This window comes from Aythya ferina (genome assembly GCF_964211825.1).
Source record: "Aythya ferina genome assembly, chromosome: 10".
Taxonomy (NCBI): Eukaryota; Metazoa; Chordata; class Aves; order Anseriformes; family Anatidae; genus Aythya; species Aythya ferina.
Genome location: NC_140306.1, coordinates 19,461,663 through 19,486,418, shown reverse-complemented (window position 1 = coordinate 19,486,418; position 24,756 = coordinate 19,461,663). Strand labels below are relative to the sequence as shown.

The 24,756-nt window shown below is 40.8% G+C and overlaps 1 protein-coding gene across 12 annotated transcripts in view; it reads left to right on the top strand.

Annotated features, from left to right (window-relative positions):
- The window catches only part of WNK2 (WNK lysine deficient protein kinase 2), a 117,478-nt gene that overhangs the window by 31,128 nt on the left and 61,594 nt on the right, over positions 1-24,756 (top strand). For all 12 annotated transcript variants that reach the window (XM_084531391.1, XM_084531389.1, XM_084531388.1 and 9 more), the window contains exons 3-6: positions 10,003-10,175; positions 11,152-11,372; positions 15,208-15,365; positions 24,447-24,535. In XM_084531391.1, the coding sequence (XP_084387517.1) occupies positions 10,003-10,175; positions 11,152-11,372; positions 15,208-15,365; positions 24,447-24,535 (641 nt within the window). The remainder of the gene's footprint in view (positions 1-10,002; positions 10,176-11,151; positions 11,373-15,207; positions 15,366-24,446; positions 24,536-24,756) is intronic.

Below are 24,756 nucleotides of genomic sequence, written 5' to 3'. Positions count from 1 at the left end.
GGCCTGGATGCTGTGGCTGGTGCAGCCCTGTTACTGCTGCCATTTAGTGCCATCCTCGGTGGGACAAAACCCTTCCTGTGTCTGGGCACAGCCAGGCTGCTCCCAGCCCCAACATGGGGACGTGGGGTCACCTCCTGCCTCCAGCTGTGTGAGGAGAAGGCCTTGAGCGGCCTGGTCAGCTCTGGGGAGGAGCCCCAGGGCCTCCGGTGGCCCCTCTGCTCCATGCTGGTGCAGCCTGCTCTGCTGCTGGGTCTTGAAGTCTTCAAGTATCCCATTGTACTGGGTAGATGGCAACTAACGAGAAATGGCTCTCAACTGCGTTTATGTAATGGGAGAAGGCTTTTCTGAGAAGAATTTAAGGTGTATTCATCACTGTGTAGGGATAAAGGTTTGAAGAACTCTACAAATGCTTCTCCAGCCACATGTTAAATGGTTTTCAGCCCTGCTGTCTGCTTTTGGTGGGGGGTTTTGAGGTGTTTTCTCTTTTTCTGCTAATTTGAAAATTTTTGAGTTGGTTTCCTAAAATAAATATATTTGGTCTGCAATTAAAGACCAAGCCTGAAGGCTTCTTTGGTCGATGCCTTCTAAGATGGATAAGATGGCCTAAGCCTGTGACTAATGAATCTAGCACAGTTCAAAGGCTTAATTTGGAAGGAGAAAATGCATGTTCTGACTTTAATAATATACTCCATCCTAAACATGATACATGTAGTGTATTTCCTGTTACTGCATTTGTGGTTAGATGTAAATTCTGAAGGTAATGGTTTATCTTAAATGACTTTTCTAGATTGGTGTATTTGTGAACAATAAAAACTAATAAGTAGTGAAAATATACAAGTCAGTATGCAAATGTCATGTGTTCTTCCCATCCTCAGGTGTCAATAGGTTAGAACCAATTAAACATTTGTTTCTACCTTTGCTACTACTGCAAAGAAAATTTAAATCACAACTTATTTTGACGAGACTTTAAACCCATGCAAACATTTGTGTTTGTATCAGATGTACATGTGAAACCACTTGACAAAAGTTAATGTTACTATTCAAAGCACCTCTGACACTGGAAGGTCTGTGCTAGGCAGCTGCTGCATTTGCGTTATTGAGGGAACAGCTCTGTTCTTTCTGAATGCTTGTGGCTGTAAATGAGCGTCCTGTTCTTCACCTAGGGTTATTGGGGGTTATAATTAATTCACGGGTAACGACATCTCACTTTATCAATGTGCTTTACAAACTAAAGGACCAAATTGATAGGTTATAGCAAGATGGGAAATGGTAGCAATAATGGGATGAAATTGAAAGGAAAATGAAATTTGCTGTTGGAAAGGCAGGACTGCATGCAACACAAGAAGCAGTCAAATTAAATTTGCTAGGGCAAGTCTAAATAAAACTTGCCTTATTCTGCTATTTTTTTTTGTGCTGGTTAATTTTGCTGGTAAAGCTAATTGGTCAAATGAGCATTACCATTTACATGCTGAATATTAACTTGGGATAAATAGCATTTTTGCTTCATGTTGGAAGGCTGGGAGCAGCGGTGCTGCTCAGGCCGGGCCTCTCGTGTGCCAGAAGTGGCGCCTCATCTTTCAGGGAGGGAGCTGGCCTCAGAGAACAGTAAAGCACGGAGTTGTGTGCAGTAAAGATAAAGCGATGGGGGTTTTGTACCCATAAAATAAGCTAATTAGAGAATTGTCTTGAAGGAGAGAAGCTTAAAGAAAAAACATCAGTGGCTTCTGTATGCTTGCAAGTGGCTGTCCTGCTGCTGTCCTGGTCTGTAGATGATGTTCATCTGCCATGAGCTGCCCAGCTTCTCTTCCTCTCACCAGGCTTGGGAGGGAGACACCAGCCTTCCGAGGGTGGTGGCATCTCCTCGCTCTTCCCTTTCACACACTTTCAGTCACCTGCAGAAGGTTAGGGGGCAGCAGCAGCTGCCAGACTTCTCTTTCTTTTCCTGCTGTGGCAGCCCAGGCCAGGACGGCTGCAACCACTGGCACTGGCACAAGGGTACTTCAAAACCACAGCTATTAAATTATCCGGACATCAGCCCTTGTACCTTTAGGTATTTGCGTGATCTTCCTGGGTATCCAGCCTGCAGCAGGTGCTCTTTAAAACTCTTAGAAATGAAAGCAGAAGTCAGGATGGTGATTTCTGTACCCTGCCCACTGCAGGTGGGACACAAGAACAGAATAACATGGGAATTTAGCTTCAGCTCTTTGGGATGCTTTCTCATAGCACTGGACATTTTATGTGTCCAAATACTGTGTTTATGGATGACATGAAGTAAGTGATGCAAAAGGCTTTTTAAAAGCAGCATGAACTGTTGTGTAAACTTTAATGAACACTAGTTCAGAAGTGAATTCCAGAAAATATCAACTCTTATGACACAGACAAAATTTTCTTTTTCCTGTGGTGTTTTTTGTTTTCTTCTTATTATTATTTCTGTGTTCATTGAGAAGCAGAAGCTGTACTTTGGTGATCTGATGTAACAGGTTTTGTCTGTTTTCTTCATACATTTATTTCAGTTTCATTTGAAATAGTCATTTTGTGAGGCATGCCTGGACTGTTTCTGGTATTTCATCTAGATTTATAGGCTTATGTGGGACCTGTGAAGCACTGGTAATTAAGAGAGTTAATGGGGTGCTACCTGCGTTTGATTCAATTGCTTGTGACATGAACTTCTTTCTTTTTAACCAAAGGTTATCATAGCATAGTTGGGTTTCAGGGTTTTGATCTGTAAAGCAGCCTCTGCCCAAGGTGTTGGGTCTCTTATGTATTTTCATGACCCTTGCATACAGCTTTGATTTGAGATGCTGATTCACCTTCCTCCTGCACCTTGCAGGACAAGTTTTCTAAGTTCTGACGTTCAGAGGTGAATTTCATTGTTACTCTGCCTCTTCTCTTAAGCAATTTAAAAAGTTGCAAGCTGTACCTGCATCCAGTGGGAAAGAAAGCTCAGGCTTTTTTATAGTGCCGGATGTAGCCATAACAATTCAAATTTGGCTCCAGATTTTCTGTAAATTTCCAGCAAGAACTCAGGCAAATAAGTGTAATTTCCTACAGCCTTTTCTGCAGGTCCTGCTCACTGAATTGTGAGCGTCCTTTTGGGCAAGGACTGATTTTTCTGCATTTGGAAAATGAGCTACCACTGGGAAACCTCACTAATACAGCTAACGAATAGTAGGCTGTAATTTCACAGAGGGTGACTTAGTGAAGAAAAATGTTGGCTGAAAGCTGATGTGTAATGAAGCTGTAAAAATTTTTCCTCATTCGCAAGTTGTCTAATGGCATCTGTTGTTTGTTCGCAGAAAGGGGATTTTCTGCATTAGGACTTCTTTAAACGACACATACTTGTTGAGTTGAATATATGGGGAGTGGGAATAAAAGGTTCTAAATATCTTTAAAAATTCACAGCATAGGCATCATAATAATAAGAAAGGCATAAACCTGGTACATGAGTGTAACTGCTTCAGTAACATCTTCAGCCCTTCACAGACCAAAATGCTATGTCTGAGCCTGCTTGTGCTCCCAGTTGTCTTCGGGACTTCCTTTGATAGTGGATGAAACAAGTCTGAAATGCAAAAAGTGATTGTACTCTGTGAGTGAAGTTTTCATTTTAAATAAAAATTGCTGTTAGTTTTCTTCTAAAAGTTATTATTGTTCATTTCTAAAGGCCTGTGAAATTACTGTAGTTTTCTGAATTACAGTATCAAAATGTTAGGTAAGACGTAATTATTCCTGTTGACATCAGTGGCTACTTTGTACAGAAGAAGGTGCAAAAAATTACGAAGATAGGTAAGATCAGATTTTATAGTTCTCTATATTATATCTTGTTCACTAGCCAATAATTGATACTTCTACCATAATTTTTCAATTAATATTGAATAAGCTGTTCTTGGATTAACTTAAAAAAAAAAAATAATAAAAAATCAGCTCTTGGAAAACTTTCTTTTGGCAAATTTTCTTTAGCATGTGAAGGTTTTGAAATTGTATTCCGTAGAAGAAATTGGAGAATCAGATTCTAGAAATATGAAATACTGATGGGGAAAGGGGAGACCCATCAATGAGATTGGGGCATCTGGTACCATGCATCTCTCTGCCAAACACAGGACAATTCTGAAACCAGCATCTCGCATGTTTTATAAATGACAGAATATCCTTTGGATCATACATCGTCTTCAACCCTGACTTGGAGTGAGAATCTGGTCACCCTCCATAACACTAAGCAGTCCCCACAGTAGCTGCCCTGTACAGGTGTGAGCTCTATTACTTGTAGATCCTATTATTTTACTAGTTACTTTTGAAACTTTCTCCAAAATTATGGTGTTTCCCTGAAAAAGACAGTACTGATAATAGAGAATTTAAGGAGTTAATGGTGATATGGAGGTACCAAGTAATGTGTCCCAGATTCACAGCAGGAACAAATCAAACTCCTCCCTCACCTGACAGGGTCTGGTGTGTGCTGTGCGCTCCCTCCATGCTGGGTGTCCCACTCTCAAACTTGTGACAGTAGGGCAGACCAGAATTGTGCTTTTGTTCATAAATCTACAGTAAAATTATGTATAGCAACGTAGGAGAAATCTGTCAATGGATCCCACTGCTGATGCATATCTCAAGGTGATGTCCGATTAGAACAGCAGCTGCAGTGCATGAGCAAATCTACAGATTTGGCATATGGATGTAGAAATCAGCATGAATAGGTGTTCATTCTGCTGATTTAGATACCTGATTTCCTCTCTTGGGAGTGCCTCTTCAGTTCCCTTTTCATCACTATTGTGGGTGAAAGATGACAGCAGCCCTTGATGGGACTGTAGCTGACACAGCGTGTACGTGACAGAGGTGCGTCCTTCCCTCATTTGCTGGCCTAGTGCTTCTGCTTGTCTCTGTCTTCACCGACTGACCAAAATAGGTTCTGAATTGAGGACTTTGTCCTGTTACGCAAAATCAAATAGCTATCTGTAAGTATAACTCTGCAACTTCAAGCATTTTTAGGTATTTCTATGTAAAAAGAATTAAAAAATAATCTTGTGATCTTATTTTTATTTTTTTCCATCTTGTCTCCTTTACAGGGTGGTAATGTAGTTTATTCCCAAATCTATTAGCCCCTCACAACTAACTAGGGAAGGAACTTGTCTTCAGTGGTTAATCTTTCTTAGAAATCTTCTGTAACTCAGGTGAAAGCCAGTCTCATGCTTGTGTAACTTACCAAGACTTAGTCAGAGCCCATATGTTACAACCTGGAGGAAATGATGCTTGGGGATGACTAACAGAACATGTTCCTGCTGTTAATTTGGGTGTCATTCCAGAAATTTAATTCGTAAGCCTTCCCTTTGATTTTATTAACACATTTACTTACTAATTCCAATCTTTGCTATTGTTCCCTGCCAAGGAACTTAATGAAGGGATAAATTTTATGTTAACAAAGAGAGAGCTTTGGTAGCTCTGCCTGGGAATAGCGGGGAGAAGCAGAGAGCGTATGTGACAGAATGGTGCTTGGTTAGCAGACTTATGAGTTACAAGTAGGAAATTCAGTTCGATGTGTCTTCCTGCTAAAAACATCTTTTTACTCAAGTCTCTATGAATCAGTATGTAATTTACCAACAGCAATTATATAAAGTACTAATGGGGAATTATTTTTCCTTCCAAAAAGAAGTGAATAGCTTTCAGTGTTTTGATGCTTAAAATGGATCACATAGGTATCATCTGGTTTGCAGCAGGGAGAATTAGAAGGCAAAGAGAATTAACGAAGAGAAGGTAGCTTTCACAATTTGTACCTCTTCTTACCACTTGCTATCTGTCTGTTACAGACTGCCTTTCATAGTGAAGTATACATTGTGCAACCCTAAACCAATTAATGCACATTTATTTATATGAAAGGTTAAATTACGGAGCCATAAATCACCCAGGCTGCGTGTGTGACTGGGCAGTGCCTGTACCCCTGCTGATACTGTGCCTGCGATGCACCATTAATGCATGCTGTTGTGGCTTATTCCTGCAGAAGCACTCAGTAAATATGTAACCGCAGGAGGCCAAAGTAGCTGTGATAATAAAATGTTAAATTCTGAATGCTGGGTAAGGTAGCTGACCACGGGTTGGTGTGGCTGCACTTGGGAATGAGGCTTTGACCCGTTCTGCTCTGCAGCCTGTGTGGCAGTGGATGCAATCTCTTATCTGCTTAAAAGAGTGAATTTCCTCTTGTGTCTTGTGTAGCTCAGTACTTTCCGTGCTGCTAGACGTTATTCTAGTTATGTCACTGCAGTGAATAACAGACTGAATCTGAGTTTGCATTGTGCATGTATGTGCGAAATTAATACATCGATGGTGTGAGAAAGCTGCTGCTTGTTGTATCTGGTCTCGCTGTGGCTTTTGTTCTGACTGTGCTGCAGACAAATTCTTCACTGAATCCTTTTAAGCTGACTATTCCTCACAGTTTATTAAAATGGAAGAACAAGGTAAACTTTAAGATTCCTCCTTAGCAATAAGACAAGCTGAGCAGCTGTCTCACTTCTTGCTTGGTTCTGTTTAAATTCAGCTCGTCTGGAAAAGTTGAACCAGCTTGGTGTGATTGTTATGAGCTTTTGAAGGTTGAAGTTTATTTTGGAAGCCTAGGTGCTATGTAGAAGACTTAAGAAGCTTTCAGTTATTGTAAATGGGAGTACAGTGCAGCCCCCCAAGCCCAGACTGCATCCCTGTGAGGAGGGAAAGAGCCAAGCACCATGGGTGCCTTAAAAGGAGACGAGGCATGGAGACATCTACAGGTTAATACTGATATTTCTCTGATCACCCTGCAAATATTTTCCAGCTTCTTTTCACGTCTTGTACCTTGAGGAAGCTCAGAGTAGAAGTGGTGCCATTAGAGCAGTGAGGCAGACCAACCATGTGCCTGTTGGGCAGCTCAGTGCAAGGCTGTGGTTGCACTTGTTCAGCTCTGGAGCAACGCTGTGTGTAGCAGCATCCCTGGGAGCCTCCCTGTTCAGCTGGATGGTGTCGCAAACATCTCCCATGCAGACAGCACGATGGTTGGTGACTCAGTGGGTGAATCTGGAAACTCATTTTACTCCCCCAGATTTTCATAAATTTCATTTGAATTTGGATTATGCAAAGTGATGCCTTATATCCAGCTAAGTGGGATAAGCTTTCTTTGGTATGGCCATTCCAAAGAATCCTGTTCCTCATCTTAAAATTTGGTATCTTAAGATTGTTTCAGACTTATATCCTTGTGTCCAGCACAAAAACTTTCCACCTTGGGGGGGATTGTATGATAGGGAGTAAGTGTCTGTGACCCCAGTGAATGTTTTTTGGGTTCAGAATAAATGCCGAATGAGTCACACAGTTAAACAGAGGTGGTTTTGCTGCTCCAGAGTAGAAAACAGTTCAACTGTTAAGCCCTTTCAGAAACAGTTTACGTTTTGGCAAATGGCTCATGTCAGGTTCAGCCTTGTGGAATTTAAAAAGCTTGGTTTGCACTGTCTGAGATGAGACCCCTCCGGTGGGTGTGAGCTCATGCTGCCAGGGCAGCAGCTTTGCCCAAAGCCTCATCCTCTGCTGCTTTGTGTTAGTAATGGGCCCTTGCTGTCTCCTGGGAAATGATAGCTCAGCTATTGTTTTGATTGGGGGGAAAAAATCCAGATTCTTCCCTGTAGTTATATATGAAATTTGTATTTGTCTTCCAAAATCATTTTGTTGCTGTTGCTCAGCTTGCCGTCGTAATACTTTTGAAGTCAGTTGTCAATCCCAATGCTCATAATACATGGAATATATGGTATATGATTGTCTGCGACGTCTGAATGGTCTTTTAAATGTTACCCATAAAGTAGCAGTGGAAAATTTCTTGCAGTGCTCAGAAATCTGGAAATGAGAGTCAAAGGGTTTAGTATTATTTTTTTAATTAGGAGTTTTTTTTTTCAGAAATTACTGGATCTGCAATGCCTTCTTTTCCTTTCTCTGCTAGCCCACACTATGCTCTTCCTGCCTCACACAAGGACTTGCTCCTTTTCCTCCTTAATAGCAGTGTGTCTGATTTATTCTACAGGGTTTAAATTAAGAGGAAACTCAGCAGTAGGGGAAGTAGTGATGGATTTGAAAGCAATTCTCAGGCTCTCTTGTGCTGGCTCATTAGACAGCCTTTTTTTTTTTTTTTTTTTTTTTTTTTTTTAACTTACAGAAAACACAGTAAGTCCAGAGCAGCAGCAGCAATACTGCCTTGCTCCTGGCAGTGGGAGCCTGATGTGCGGGTGCCCGCCTGCTCCAGCAGCTCTGCCAGGGCATGGGGTGCTCCCAGCCACCCCTTGGGATGGGGACACAGGTCCCCATGGCCACCCCTGTGCCAGCCCAGAGAGCGCTATTGCTACGAAGAGGTTCTCCTCCCCCGTGCTGCTGGAGAAGCAGGCTTTCTGTCTTCCAAGAAGAGCTAAAATATCACTGTTTCAACCCGGTTTTTCTTCTTGTGAAAGCTCTGTGCAAAGCTGGTGTGTTTGCAGCCCCCTGAGTACTCCTTGCTGTGCCCAGTTTGTTGCAACCACAGGCAAGGGCACACCGTATCAAAACGCAGCGACCTTGCTGCTCCGGATCTCAGTTACAAGTAAGCTGGCTGCCAGTTGAATTCATGTTACGAACATACCTGAGTTAACTGAGAAAAGGAGAATGTCCGAGGTTAATATGTGAACTAATTAATTTTAGTGATTCACGAGCCTGCCTTCCTGTAAGTAAGAACAGTTACACAATTGTGCCTTTTAGGGAACGAACACGATTCATTTCTAGGGCAGCGGACTGCAGTGCTCCCAGCCCCACCGGCTGGCCACGGCAGATGAGCTAGTCCATGGCTATGTGGTCTTCAGTGATATGCCTCTAAAGAGGCCAGAGCACAAAGCTGAGCTTCCTGCTGTAAGGTTTAGATGGTGTTAATTAGACCCCGTGTGCACCCCCCTGCAGCCAGGACATGGGCTCTGTCTCGTGGGCTGGGGGGCTCCCGGCTGGAGCCCACCTGTCTGTGAGCCTGCAGGAGGTGGCAGCTGATGGGGAAGCACAAAAAAGCCATTTGGGAGAACTTGGTTGATTTATGTCTCTGAACTGCATATGCTCATTTCTGGCAGTAGGAGCTCTTGGGGAGGAAAAAAAAAAAAAAGAAAAAAGAAAAGCCTTTCTTGGGCTTTACATACATTTTAAGCTCTTACTTTACAGCCTGGACTAAATGCTCCCAAATTTATTTAGGAATACTGCAGAAGTAGAATGTAACATTACTCACATTTCTAATCTAAAATAATAAATCACAGAATCACAGAATTGTCTAGGTTGGAAGAGGCCTCAAGATCATCGAGTCCAACCTCTGACCTAACACTAACAAGTCCTCCACTAAACCATATCATATTGCCCTGTAGCCTAAAGAAAGAGCTGAAGAACAGTTTTGAATTAATTTTTGCCAATTTTCAAGAAAAGTCTATAAAATTAAGCACAACTGCAAGTGAATAGAGAAATTGAGGTGGTATTGTCTTAATTTGTCCCTAGAGAAATGGAAAGATCCGCACTGCCCAGCGTAGTTACTCAGGGGACCTCACCTGGTAGTCCCTGCTATAAATTCCCAGGTGCAGTCATTGACTGTGCTGAGTATTCACAGCTGTAAAAGGAAGCAGAGGCTTTGCTATGGCTATGTTGCACACCTGGAAATGAAAATGTTTTTATTAATCTGACAGATAATGATCCTTACGAAAGGAAGAAGTAAATAGTCATATGTTGATACATCAAGACACTGGTATGTTTGTGTTGCCGGAAATATTAATGCTGTCATGTGGCATAGCACAGACATCTCTTTGTTCTGAGGCAAGTCTTTGTCTTCTTGACACTGGATTTAAGGCGAGTGCCCTAGTTCATACACATGGCTCGTCTGTTACGTAAAAGATTTTATAAGTGTTCTTGATACAGGTATAAAACAAATCTAGAATTATGAATATTGTATCAGCACGGTGGCTTTATTTTTTTGTCCATTTAATGCTAATAACAACTTATTTTGGGTTATAGGACAGAAAATTAACAAAAGTAGAGAGACAGAGATTTAAAGAGGAAGCAGAAATGTTGAAAGGTCTGCAGCACCCAAACATTGTAAGATTTTATGACTTCTGGGAATCCTGTGTAAAAGGCAAAAGATGCATCGTACTGGTTACCGAACTGATGACCTCTGGAACACTGAAGACGTAAGTACTGTGCTCCTGGTGAGCAGTCTAAGAATAGCTATGGAAATTTTTAGAAAAATCCTACTTTTACATTCTGAAAAAAAAGCATCTCAAGATAAAAGGAAAAAATGGAGCTGTTCTCTGGTGTCTGTCGTGTGTCCCTATGTTTGAACTGCATTGACTTGGCAGGAAGAATTTCGGCCTCCACCTCCCTTTCCCCGTTCTTCTGTTTCAGTTATGTAACTGGAAGCAGTTCTCTGGTTTGTTTCATCTGCATGTGAAGTTTCGATCTGTCAGGGTGTGATTTTGTGATGGCTTTTGAGCTTGTATTTGCATGTTTTGTTACAAAATTCAGATAGAATAGTACTTGAATGGTAAAATCTCTTTTTGAAGCAAGAGGTGCTCTAGGTTATCTGCTAAACAATATTATTTAATAGCTTTTGATACTGACAATCTGGTTAAGGTTGATATAAAGCACTTGGCATGAATTCGGGAACAGATTTTCAGCCGCAATGGGAGCAAGGCTCATCACTGCATATATCCAGTGTGCTACTCTGGTGCATTAGCCGACTGGACATTTTTCCAAAATGTACCAAAATGTACATCAGTGTTTCAGGTGAATAGAAAAAATGCAGGTGCGTGATACACAGGTCAAAGTCCTGTGTTAAAATTAAACTTCAGTATTATTCAGTTCTGAATATGTGAAACAGATTTTCTAAAACTGTTCTCTGCATGAAGTGATTTGCTTTACTATCAGTCTTGCAAATATTTGGTTGTATTTGCACCAAAAATGCTTATTCTCTTCTTACCTAAAAATGAATGTTCTGAATTCCTTTTCTAAAAAGATCTTTCTTTCAATTTGGAGATATTTCTGAGTTGCTATTATGGCATCTAATAAGAGGCTTTTATCGAAAACGAATTTCAGCTGTTGAAGCCCCTAGAATCTGTAATAACACTTCATTTTCTTTATAACCATTTCTGTGTGTTTGTACTGCAGGTATCTGAAGAGATTTAAAGTGATGAAACCAAAAGTTCTGCGTAGTTGGTGCCGGCAAATCCTGAAGGGTCTTCTTTTCTTGCACACAAGAACTCCACCAATAATTCACAGAGACTTGAAATGTGACAATATTTTTATTACTGGACCAACTGGATCTGTGAAAATAGGAGACTTAGGACTGGCAACCCTAAAGAGAGCTTCATTTGCCAAAAGTGTAATAGGTAATCATTCTGTTCTCTTTGGCTTCTTTCTGTTGGTATAGTGATTGTGTTTTTAAGTTGTCTGTCTTTGACACTTCATGTTAGTGTTATTTTCACTTGTAGGCTGGTAGCAGAGACTTAAGTGGTTTTAGTGGCTGTTCCCTTTATACCACTATAAAAATCTCAGTCTGTAGGGCCTATGGAAGATCATCTACCCTGATCTTTTCTTCCTTCTGTATCACAGTGTTAAATTTTTAATTGACATATTACTTTCCTTCCACAAATCCTTCTCCTCTCTCCTCCAAAAGAAGCAGCAACAGTTCCCAACAGGTTGTGTGTAGCATCCCCCTGAGAACAGGCTCAGTGCCTGTTGGGGAGAGAGGAGAAAAGAGGTGGAGGAGGAAAGACAGATGATGGTCTGCTCTTCACAAACCAGGTGGCACTGTGAAAGGCTCTGGGAAGCCCTTGGGAAGACTTCTGCTGGCAGCAATGCTGGGATAACAGTTACTTTGCCGAAGGGAGAGGCAGCCTGGTCTGTGGGTAGTACCCTGCAGAGCCAGGCTTCTCTCCTTTGCAGGGAGGTCACAGGAGAGCTGGTCCAGCTGGAACAGCTTATCCCCATTTACTGGGGCATCAGCAAAATAAGTTGCTTCTGCAGGCAACTGCAGAGCTTGTCTGTGCCTTGGTGTAGTCCTGGCAGAGTCCTACTTAAACAACATTTGCAATTTATTAAAAATCAGTAGCTACAAAATTAAAAGAAATTTCCACTAGGATATACAATAGCTGATGTTCTTAAATGGTACCCATGCAAGGAGCATTATAATTTGGTTTTGCTTGAACTGGGAGGACATTTTCTGAATGATTGTTGTTCCCTTGCAAAAGTAAAATTCAATGCCTTCTGTGTGAGAAATGTCTGGGATATCCTTCTCCCGAATTCTCAAACATTTTTTATTTTTTACCCTGAGCTTTCTTAGCAAATCTTCCTTATTCGGATATGTATGTGCTGGTTCTTGGAATATGTAAATTCCTGAGAAAGGATGCTGAAAGTGAGGGAAGTTATCATGCATATATTTGTATTTCAGCTCGCTATATAAATGGAAATTAGGTTTGAGATGATTAGAATTAACAAACTGCCAGTGACAACCACTATTCCATAACTATAAAGAAAATAGCATGCTATCTTTAAAGCAGTAGTTTCTAAAATAACTGTTATAGCATCTCAAGTTTTCTTCAGTTATATTTTATAACTATTTATACAGAAGTTTCACCCTTTTTAGGTGGGGAGCCCAGTACTGTTGAAGTGAAATTAGGATTGAAATGTTGTGTGTGTGTGTTTGGCTACTCTGGGTCTGCTTAACCTTGTTGATTTCAGTGAAATTGTGTTGGTTTACATCTGTTAAGTTTCTCTCGTTCTTACCTTCTAATGGCTTTTTTTTTTTTTTTTTTTTGGGGGGGGGGTAGGGGAGTTCAGCATTTCTTCCCCTAATTTTCTCCTTTTTTTGCAGTATACCATGTTATATATGCTGTGATAGTATACGGTTACCCATGGACTAGGAATAATATCAGAAATACCAACATAGATTTTTGCAAAATGAGTTTTTACAACAATGCTGTGCAGCCATGGCTGTGTCTAACAGAAATTGAATAATGAAAAGGGCTGCATGTTGCTGGCAAGCTGTCTATATTCATTTTGGCAGTATAACTGAACCCATCTTTTTCATGAGTAGTGCTGCTCTGAGGAAAGAATTAGGGGGACTTGGAAGCACTGGCGGTGTGACTGGTTCTGCTCCTGATGCTGGGCCAGCTCCCACCTTCACAGCAGGGTAGAAAAATGCATTTTTCCCCCAGGTGGGAAGCTAAGGGTTGAAAGTGTAGGCAGGGAGGTGGGAGGACTGAAGAGGTGAAGGTGGGCTTTCTGCAGGGGCAGGGTGGGAAGGGTGTCCCTTGGGCACCAGCCCTAGGCTCTGGCTTCTCCCTCCTGCTGCGTGTCCCAGCCTGGCTTTCCAGTGCTGCGTGCACCCTGCTGTCCTCACCGCTCACTTTATCTTTGCCTACAGCAAGCCCTCTCCCTAGCTGTAGTAGCTTTAAATGAATATTAGTAGCTGCAATTCCACATCATTTTTAACAGTGAAGTCAGCATGGCCGAAGTCCAATTTCTCCCTCGCTGTGTTTGTGCCTCCACTGATGCTCGCCTGACCTTGCGGTGTGTCTCTTCAGGGAGCCCAGCCAGGGCACAACTCGTGCTGCAGAGAGGAGCTGAACAGCTGCTGAGCAGCTTTGCATTTTAGGTGGTCTGTTTTGTTAGCAATACTTGTATGTATTCCTTCCCACCCCCAAGGGATGGGTGGAAAATGTCATTTTCATGGCGTTTTGGAATGGTGTCAAGAATATCATTTGCTTCTTAGTCTATTGCTATCACTTTTTTTTTTCAGATTTGCAAGAAACTTACTTGAAATGCTCCATAATTCATGAGGTTCATTTCTGTGTCTGAGTCTTGTTCATTCTCAAGTGATGTAGCAGCTCTAGAATAGACTCTTTCAGAGTCTTGCAGTTGTGCTTGTGCTGATGGGAGAGATGTCATAGCCGAAAATCAGATGCTGCTAGCAACTTGCCATATCGACAGCGGGCTCTGGGGAGGGGGATGTGGGTGCTGGGATGGAGTTTACTGCACTGAAGGCGAGGTTATGTGGTCCACGATCCCTCATGTTCCTGTTGTTAACCCGTTGCTCACTGGTGGAAACTGTCCTCTCCCACAGCAGATGACTGTTAATCTCTCTTCCTTCATCTGTTCTATATGTAAAAAGAAAGGTCAGCCTTGACTCCCAAGCGTACAGTATTTTAGGAGATACAGTTCTTGAGATAAACTACGTAAATGTTTATTTTCTGTTTTGCTCTATAAGTACTTAGGGATGTGGTTTTACTGGGTGATAGTGGTGGCAGGGGGGATGGTTGGACCAGATGATCTCAGAGGTCTTTTCCAATTTTTCCAATTTCAAGGATTCTGTGATTTTATAGTAAGACCACACCTTCCTGAGCACTTTGCTGTGCAGAGGTTCTTTGACAAAGGCCGAGCAATTCTTGTAACTGAACTTGCCAGTCTGTGTGAAGTGTAGGAGTTACTCTGCAGTTGTTGATGACATTGTGTGTTCATTTTTGCTTTTCTGTATAAAAGATAACTTTTGCAGGCATTGTAATTAGCCACTTGTCACAAAGCAGCATCTTCCCATTATGAAGCAGTAAGTACAACATTTCCCTTAATATTTATTCAGTTGTGTCTGATTTTTGACACCCTAATCCCTGTGGAGTAGGACCTTATTCTGCAGGTAGTCTCATTGATTTTTACTGCTGAACCAGTGACAGAACCATGTTTAATGTTTTTTGCACGACTTTGTAGGTGAATTTGTGATACCACTTGCTTTCAAAGTGCTGTCTGTCTGCTGGGTAGTTGCTGTGTATCTCCCTGGAGGAAAAAATGCAAACTTGCCTTGCAAAAGCAAGACCAAAGCTTCTCATTTCTTGTCATTTTCACCACTACAAACAGCGTCCCTCCCTTCATCCAGAGAAGGGAACCATTTTGTAACTTCCAGTGTATTCAGGCATTGTTCTGTATCTCATTTGAGTACTCTCTTTTGAAGTTTTTATATGTATCCCCTCCCCTTATATATTACCGGTGAGCTGTGGGTGTATTGACTTTGGGTTTCTTCCCTGGAGGATGTTTGAGCTTCTTCTAGTTACTTCCCTGTTTTGAAATAATCTTGCATGCACCTTTGCACAGCTGTGATTGCACAGCAAAAGGATTGCGATTAAAGCCATTCAGACTTTATGAATAACTTACAATCTTTTCATCTATGTGTAGGTACACCAGAATTTATGGCCCCAGAAATGTACGAGGAACACTACGATGAATCTGTTGATGTTTATGCTTTCGGAATGTGCATGTTGGAAATGGCTACCTCAGAATACCCTTACTCAGAATGCCAGAATGCTGCTCAAATTTACCGGAAAGTAACCTGTGTGAGTAAACTTCCTTAATTTTAGTTACATCTGTACCTTGGTTACTTTGTAATCTGAAAGTTTAAAAACATAGTTCAATGAGATGTCAGTACTGTCTTGTGTGTGTGTGGTTTGTTGTAGAAACTGAGGTATCTTAGCTCTGGGTTGCAGAGAACTGCTGCAGGTCTCTTTGGAATGCTTCCAGTTCTATGGTTGGACTGTGTTTGCATACACTGCAGCTACAGATAATATTTTCAGTAATATTTGTTGCTGTTTTATCTCCATCAGCTAAAGGTGCATGAAACTTGGGAACAATGAGCAGGAAAAAATCTCTGCTGTAGTCTTACCTTTGAAATAGGGACTATTCAGAGCTGGTCAAGTTTCCCACAAAGACAAAAAGACTAACTTTTAGATTGCAGCCTAAATACTTAGGTGGCGTCTGTTGTTTGATTCACATTTCTAGCATGGGTTCTTTCAGCTTGTGTGTGTAACAAATGGTATAAAGCTATAAAAGGGAAAGCATACCCATGTTTAGTTTTGGAGTGCGCCTGAGGAGTTTTACATCTGCATTTAGGAACTCTGTACGGTTTGTTAATTGCCAGACTGGAACCATGGAAATGGGTTGCTGCGTTTTCGGGTTAAGTTAGGCTGGAGGAGAAACCAATCTAAAATTATTTCTGTACTAAAAAAAAATCATCCTCCCCAACACCCTCACCTCCAGATGATAAATATATTTGTCTATGTGAGCTGCACTGCGAATGCCTGAAAGAACTTATGAGTTTGTAAGTTTGCAAATCGGTGAAAGAATCACTGACTGCAGAGAAATGGGATGTGCCAAATGCCTTGGAAGAGGTGGTTATATTCTGCTCTTCTTGGATAAATAAAACCAGGAGTATAGGATTTGTATTTTTTTTCAGGATAGATAATGCTAAGAAGAATAGCTTGTCAAAGATTTTCCCAGCTACTTCTTTCCATCTGGCTGCTGCAAAAGGAGCTGCTGAGCTGTACGGGTTGACCCTTGTATATTCCCATCATCAAAAGATGCAGTCTGCACACTCAGGATATGACGAGAGTAGTCCTCTGAAGTAGACTGCACTAAAATTTGCAAAAATAGCTACAGATAAGGTTGCTTTTATTTTATTTTATTTTATTTTTTAATCTATAAGGTAAAAAGAGTTGTTAGGCTTACATTATAGATGTATTGCGAAAAAACATCTCAGCTTTCAAAAGCATGGTCCCAAAATTAGTATTCCTCTTGTCCCACTGCTTGCAATGAATAAAAATCTTCACAAATGAAATTCAGTAATAACTTCCCAGTTTTGAAATGTATTTGAGATCACTCTTCTTCTCCAAGAGGTTTTGTGAATCACGCTAGTACAAATATGGTCCTGTAAAGTACTGCAGTCAGCTAATGCTGCTCAAATTGCATTTTCTGACTTGGCGAGTAGTAGTCTCTCATGTCAGGTAATAGAGATGCTTTAGTCAGATACCCACACACTTGCATGTGCAATTTGATGTGCACTTCATTCTTCATAAGTATATTTTGTATTGTCTAGTATCTGTCTTTCCTCATAACTGAAGACCAGGCTGCAAGGAGGTTAGTGCTCTTGTAGATTGCTGTGCTAGCCAGCTGTGATGATGCTAACCTGACAGGAGAGGGAAGATACAATGATTCAGAAGTCTGTTTAAAAGTTGCAGTCAGTATCACAAAAAACAGGACGGTGTCCCTGCTGGAAATGAGAGAGATGTCATGACTTGCTGAAAGCAGGAGGTTGCATCTGAAGAGGGAAACAGCTTTATCTCATTTCTGTGTAAGTGGTTGCAAGCTGACATTTGTAGCTTGGCAAAAATGAATCTTTCCCAATGGACTGCAGCCCTGACTTTGGGTAGTTTAACTCTCCTTAGAGTGCTGCTTTCAACCCATTGCTACTTGGGGGGGAGGGAGGCATCAGAAGCTGCTCTGCAGTGCAGTTAGCTTTGTTGCTAGCTGATGCACTAATGGCTGGGCCTGCTCTGTAGGGTGGTGTAGTGTGAAGTGTGTGCAGAGATGGGACGTCTGGTTTGCTGACTACAAGCTGTTCTGCTGTGCAGCATGGGCTGGCTGCAAATGCATACTGCATCTTTTCAAAGAAGTGAAATACAGTTGATGGCTTGGTGAAGTTGTTTGCCTGAATCCTTATGAGGATAGCTGCTTGGTTCACATTGCTATTCTGTTCACTCCACCCCTACAAGGAAAAGTTTATTTCGTTTGGCACAATGGCTTGTTGGCCTCGTTTAGGTATGTAGTCCTTAGGATCTGCTCTAAATGCTATCTTTGTGTGTATCTTAAGAAAGATCTCCTTATGCTCTAACACGTCACGTGGTGACAGTAGAAGACTACTCTGATGTTAGGCTATGAGGCTTCATCTCCTAAACGTGATACTGGGTCCCCTTTTGGTCTGGTTATCCTAGGCATTTAGTAATGGCTTTGACGAGGGGTGTTAGGTGTGTTGCCTCCTGCACTGGGCAGAAGTTTGTGTGAGCAGTGCGCTGAACTTCTTTGTGGAGCTGCCATCGTGTTTAGCTAATACTAAGCTGACCTGTAGTACGTGTGTGTATGGATTTAGAGCCACAAATAATATAGATTTCTTCTGTTGCTCCATGCTCTTTGAAAAACTTTGTGTACAGCTCTTTGCCATCTGGAATATTGGTGATTAAGACTTCATAAGACTCAATAGCCTCATTTATCAAAGCAATATCCAAGACAGCAAAGAATAAAGATTAATCAGAGGTTTCCTAATTAGGTGCTATATTTCAATTTGCAGATATAAGTAGTCATTTTTTAAACACTGTTGAAAGTCTGAGCCAACTATGTTTTGTGGCAATAACCTTTACGCAGCTGAGGATTATATGGTAACTTTGTAAGAGTGGTCTTATACTTGCAACTCCAGAGAGATGGAAAATAAAGATTATTGTGAAGAAGCTTTTCAAAGGTCAATTTATTACTTGTAAGAGGTGTTTTTGATACAGATCTGTCTGGTAGGGGAAGCTGAAGCAGGATGCGTCAGGTACAGACACAAAGGTACTGCTTTTTTTCTGCTGATCACAAGGCAATAGCAGCCGGGGCAAAGGCACCAGGATTCCTTTGATGGAAAAACTGGCATTAGTGTCCTCACGAGGAAGGGGTTAACCAAGCCTCTGTGGAGAGGAAAAATGCCTTGTCGCATGCCATGAGCTGCATGAACTGTCAGACGTGGAGGAGGAGCAGGGGGAGGACCTCCAGGGCAAGTGTGTGAGGGGAGCAGCAGGAGCCCTGGAGAAGATCCTTGTTCCCAGAGGGAACAACTCTTGGGGGCTCAGCAGCTTCTGTAGAGAAGCTATGTCCACAGAAGAGCTGGTGGCAGCAGAGGACCCCGCATGCATCCACGTGAGTCGCACCGGCAAGGCGCCGCTGGGACTGAGGGGGGCTGTCACTATGGGTCGGGTGTCGGAGCACAGGGCCTGGGGACCCTATGCCTTCTCCACACCATGTGCCATCAAGGAGGGTTGGCTCTGACCAGCTAGGTGGGCTGGGGACCACTCCCAGAGGACGAGATTTAAAATGGCTCTTCGTGAAGAGTCAGGGTTGCAGTCATCATAGCAGCTGTTACTGGCATTGGTTTTTACTGAATTGGTTTTTACTGAATGGGGTGTAGAAGTAGACTGCAGATGAAAACCGAGAGGTTGAATCACACTTTCATTCCTAGGTTTAGTTGAGGACTGTTATGTGTCTACCAAGGTACTGCAGCAATCGTTTCCCAAAGTGTTTCCCAAACGTACAAAGAGGCTCGTTGCTTTGCCAGGTTAGACATCACTCTTAGGAGGTTTCTCTCTGCCCTGTCATCCAGAACTCTGGAGTGTAAGTCAACACGTTTTTCTTCACCCCTTTCTTCTGCTCCTCTCCTAATGATTTCTTATGCTTTTTGTCACACTGTAAAGAACAACTAAAGGAGATGAATATTGTTCCTGACTGAGTCTGCAATGAGAAACTGGAATTGCTATGGAAGATCATGGACTCCTCATTAGGGCCTACTGCAACAGTGTACCCAACAATGTACATGAGGGGGAAAAAATAAAATACAAAACTTTTTTTGGCTGATTTTAAGCATATGTGATAATACAAGAGAACATAAGTAACCTGTTTTTCAAGCAATAGGGCAAAGCCACATTTACTGCAGTTAACTTTGGAGTGATTTCCTTGTCAGCATATTTGCAGTCATCTTCATTCTGATGCCATAATCTCATTTTTCATGCATAACTTGATGTTTTTTTAGTCTTTTTTTTATTGTGTTTAATCATTCTGCCAAGAGATTTTAATGTAGACAATAGGCATATTTAGTGATGAACCATCAGAGTCTGTGGCCTTCTCATGCAGCTCCAGACCAATGTTTTCTTACCGAAGCACTGCAGAATTCACTGCAGACCAACTGTGCCCACGGGGGGGGGGGAGTGTTCACTGCTACCTTGTTGGCTTTAGCTGCACAAACTCATGCTTTAAAACAACCCATGTGTCTACAGAGTTCTGCTTAGCATGTTAAATTTTCATGTAGTTTATCATGTTAAATTTTTCATCTAGATTTTCATATAACTGCATTTGCAGGTTATATATTGATTGTATAGATAGGATAAATTCTATAGCTGTAGCACAGCCACAGCAGACAAAGTGTTACCAATGTCATTGTGTTGACTGGTGTATTTCAGATATCTTCTTAGATCTGCAGATAATCTTCTTAGATTAGCATTAGGATTGAGTAACGTTCTGGAGTGAAGTAGAGATCAGTTTATAATTACAAACGGTGATCTTGCTGATGAACATCCTCGAACAAAATCCTGACAGAACTGAGATCATCAGTTTGAAAAGTGTGCTTTGCTGATGGAAAAGTGACAAGCAGCTATTCTCAGAACTCTGAAAAAGTAGTTTCATGTTTTTCCCCCTAACGCAGAGATAAAAACTTTAATGTCTTACATGTACCTGTCTGCAGACTCAACTATCTTATACCAGAGTGTAGTGTATTTCCTTTCAAATCTAAATCCTTTTTTGAAAGAAGGTGAGGAGATTCTTGAAGGAGTGGTGGGGATTTGTTCTTGGACTGAGGTGTTCTTTTTTTTCATATAGGGTTTGATGTGTTTTTTGTTATTGGTGGTGTTTTTTTCATAAAGAATTTGTATGAAATTATCCCTATACATCTCCTGTCAACTAATTAACCCTCCATTTTGGATGAAGTGGTGTTGAATTTACTTTTCTTTGAGAGAGCTGTGCAGTTTTTATACAGCCATGGATAATTCCTTAGCCAATATACTTTGAATGTTGTTGCCATGTTTCTTTGGGAATGCTCAGGAAGGGCAGATGGCTTTTGAATAAATGAATGAGATGGATCCTTTGATTCCAAATAGAAACCTGTGTTTCACATAAACCCCCTCCATTGTCAGGAGGCTTGTAAGCATCAGGGCGCAGTGCTATAGGGAGGATTTGCAGCATTACAATGAGGTGGCCTTGGAGATTTTAATGAAGAGTAAGGAACTCTTCATTAGAAGAGATGCTGCATTCTGTAGCATCTGGGCATTGAGAAAACACTTCAGGAAAGCAGTTCCGTTTGGTACTTCACAAGGATATATGCTATCCTTGTTTGTTTTGGTGATCTGTTCATAGCCTAGGTGTTCAGTAGATTAATACAAGAGATGTTTGGATGTGGAAAGTAAAATGGTGTTTGTAGGAGATGCTATTTTTATGAAAGGGATTTGCACTGTCAAAAATCAGGGTCAGTAATCAGGGGTCTTTCAAAATAAACGTTTTGAGGCAAACCTAATTCCTTGGTGCCCAACATGTCCTGCCCTGCTCCATCTCAGCCATGTCAAAGTTCATTAGACCACTTAAATGAAGAATGTTTATGAATTCTGAAAAGAAAAAGAAATCAAGAGGTATAGTGGTATACCTTAAGCTGTTTCCGCTTTATATGCTCAGTTTATGTCAAAATATCCATGAGGCACACTGGAAATATAAGAAGTAATTGGCAAGTTTATGTGAGCACATAGATATGGGAGCAGTATGTTCGTCTAGAAAGGTGAAGGTTCCTCAGGTAGTGGGGTGGAAGCTGCCTCAAGGGTTATGTTTTAAGGTTCTCTTAGAATTCCATAATTTTCTATAGCAAACTGAAGTGTCAGAAAATATATTTAACTATGTCCTGTTGTTTTTTATTGTGAATTTACAAAGATTTCACTAAACTCTTCCCCATCTGAGAACAAGACACCCTCCTGTAGCTTTATCTGCCTATTCAGTCTGAGGGCCCCAAATATTTGGTGCTGGGCATGGAAACAGTGATAAACTTTTTCTAAAACTATAGAGAAAGAATGGTGATAGCAATCTTACCTGAAACACTGAGAGATAGCATTGCAGATCTGAAAAGCATATCCCTTGTCAGCGTGGCACTGTTTCCTCAAAGACTGTTATTCTGAGGTGAGATTGTAATGACCCTGTGACATGCAAGGGAAGAAAACCAGTTCAAGGATGATGATTTCATAGTCATTTTACATTGACTTACTTTTTCCCAAGGTTATCATCATAAGGGGAGCTAGAAATGTGCTTCTTTCAAAATAAAAGATTGTATTGGCTTTAGTAATGAATTTTAGAGATTAGTGCTAAAAATGTATTTTGGTACTTTGTTTTCATTCATTTCCAATCACGTACAGGAGCCCTTTTATGAAACAATTTTCGTACACTGTGGTGTGCTTTCGCTTATTCTAGGCAAGTCTGGGCTTTGGTCGACTAGACTTTCCCTATTGTTTTGACACAATTTACTAATATACAGTAATTGAACCTTCATTTTGTAAGCAAGATTTAGTTTTGCTTATTCGAATAATTATTTTTAGCTGGTCGCAGTGAGCCCATCACATGTATGGACTATTCTGTTTTGTTCTGAATGTTTTTTGATCTCAGTATCTCTCTGCCTAAGCCAGAGTTTGTGTGACTTTTCCATGGTTTTCTTTCAATACCATATAAATTATATAAATTACATATTATAATAATATAAAATAATATAAATTACATATTTTACTCTTTTGAATCTTAGGTCAATCACTCCCTCTATGTCTTGAAATTAAGATAAGTAAGTCCAAGTTTAAAGTCAAATCTAAGGCCTAAATGGTGACAGAATATTGTTAAAAAGGTAAAAGTATGATGTGATTTGGAATACTCAGAAATTCTCCGGGAGATGCCAACCCTCATTGAATTTCATCCATGAAATTTATTCAAGACCAGATTCAGTGAGAGGTGGTTCTTTTTAATCAAAGATAGTGTTAGGTGAGCCAAAAGTCCATTTTTCAGAACCTCAGGCATCCTTATCTGCCACTGTATGAATATTACTACTGTTCTTTCAGAACAGAACTTTTAAAAGGGTTTGACTGGAGTTAAATGGCTAAATCCCATTCAATTATGTGCTTAATCAGATTCTGTTTTGTTGTTGTTGTTGTTTTGTTATTATTATAATATAAAGGAAATTATGTTTCCTATTTTTGTTCTGCTTATTGATTTTATTTTAAGTATTAGTTTCCTTAAATAACAAAGTCTAGCTGCAAAACCTATTTAAAAATACATGTCTCTGAATTTTTGTCCATACGCACCGTGTTTTAGTAGGTATATGCATCTTTTCAAGGATGACTTTTTGTTTCTAAATTAAGCTGAACATCACAAAAGGGAAAGCTTCCTGTATTAACACTGGCATCTGTAGCTGAATATGTACATGAAAAGCATTCATAGGAAACCTTGTGCTGAACTGAATGGAAGTCAGTCAGCGTTACCGATGGTGGGTGTCAGTTCCTCCTGCCTCAGCTGACAAGGAGCATGGTGGGGCGGCCTCACCGGGAATGGCTGCTTTTGCCAAATCCAGAGTGAACTTCCCTTCTTTGCTCTCTGCAACCTCACAAAAGGAAAACTTGTCAGTCTGGGCAGCTAGACATGTCTGCTAACCGCCCGGATCTTCCTGGTAATTATTGTTATAGTACATTTTGATTACATGTACAGAGATATGAGATATAAACTGTTATGTAGTTTGAGTGCTTGCATGCTACTTCTTCTACAGTCTCTCTTTATGTTGGTAAGGTGTATGTTTTTTTGTTTGTTTGTTTTGTTTTGTTTCCTTTAATTAAGGGTCTCTATACCTTGAGGAGGATCATGTTAAGATATTCACCCTGAAATATTAGAGAGTAGGGAGAAGTGAACTTTGACTACCCTAGAGGTGTGTGTGTTTATTGTAATCCACTCCATCTTCTTAAAACAACCCTTCCTAACCTGAAAGAAATTCAAATTGTTCCTGTTGCATCTGTGTAGAGCCAGAACATGGGGAATGAGATTATGCTTCTCTAAGTTTTCTTCTGCGGTCAACAGATGGCCTTTGTCCTTGGAAGGCTACGTTCATGGGTTAGATGCTCCACATACAGAATTGACCAGCATTTCTGGGGGAAAAAAGTTAACTTAATGTCAATTTACAGGTTACGCCTGTCCTTTCACTCATTCCCAATAAGATTCTAGCAATGTGCTTGGGAAAATGCAAGAGCAACACAGAGCTGTTGGGCACATTCTTTCTTTGCCATACTTGGCTTTGGGTTGGTTTGAAGTGGGGAGGGGGAGCTCTTGAGAGTACTGGGGGGCATAGAAAAGCAAAAGGTTTGTGGAAAACAGGAATCTGGAATAGTCAGTGGGTTGTCAAAGGTATATTTGACCTGCAGCTGGCTATCTGAAGAAAAACGCAAATATTTTTATGTGTTTTACTGTTTTGAGAGTTAAGGCTGTTTCTTGAATAAGGACTTCAGAATCCCCAGGATGCAAAAGAAAAGTTAGCAAGTGTTAGTAAAGAAAAAGGAGATTTGTATGGTGTATGACTGAGTTCATGTACAAACTAATGTGCCTGAAGTGCAACAGTACTTAGAAATATAGCTCTAAATCTTCATTTTAGTTTTAAATTTAGACAATCAACTTTATTAGTTATTCCAAGAGTTGAATTGACTGCACAATGTAATAAAAACATTCTCACTGAAGAGCTAAAATGTCATTCTTTTTCAGACTAACTTGTTTTTTTCCTATCCTTCTAGGGTATAAAGCCAGCAAGCTTTGAGAAAGTTACTGATCCTGAAATTAAGGAGATAATTGGGGAGTGCATTTGCAAAAATAAGGAAGAAAGGTTTGTTTCAAATAAGCAAGTTTTGTATTAAATAATGTATATGCAGAAGTTTTGAGACTGTGGATTTCTGTTCTAGCCTTTGGGTCTCCTCTGTGCAGGAAAAATACAGAACGCAAATAAAAATATAAATGATTGCCTACTTTGCTGTCAGGATAATAGAATAAACTTCATTGCTGTGTCTCTCTGACTTTTAAAGTGTAATGTCAAAAAGCATAATTGTG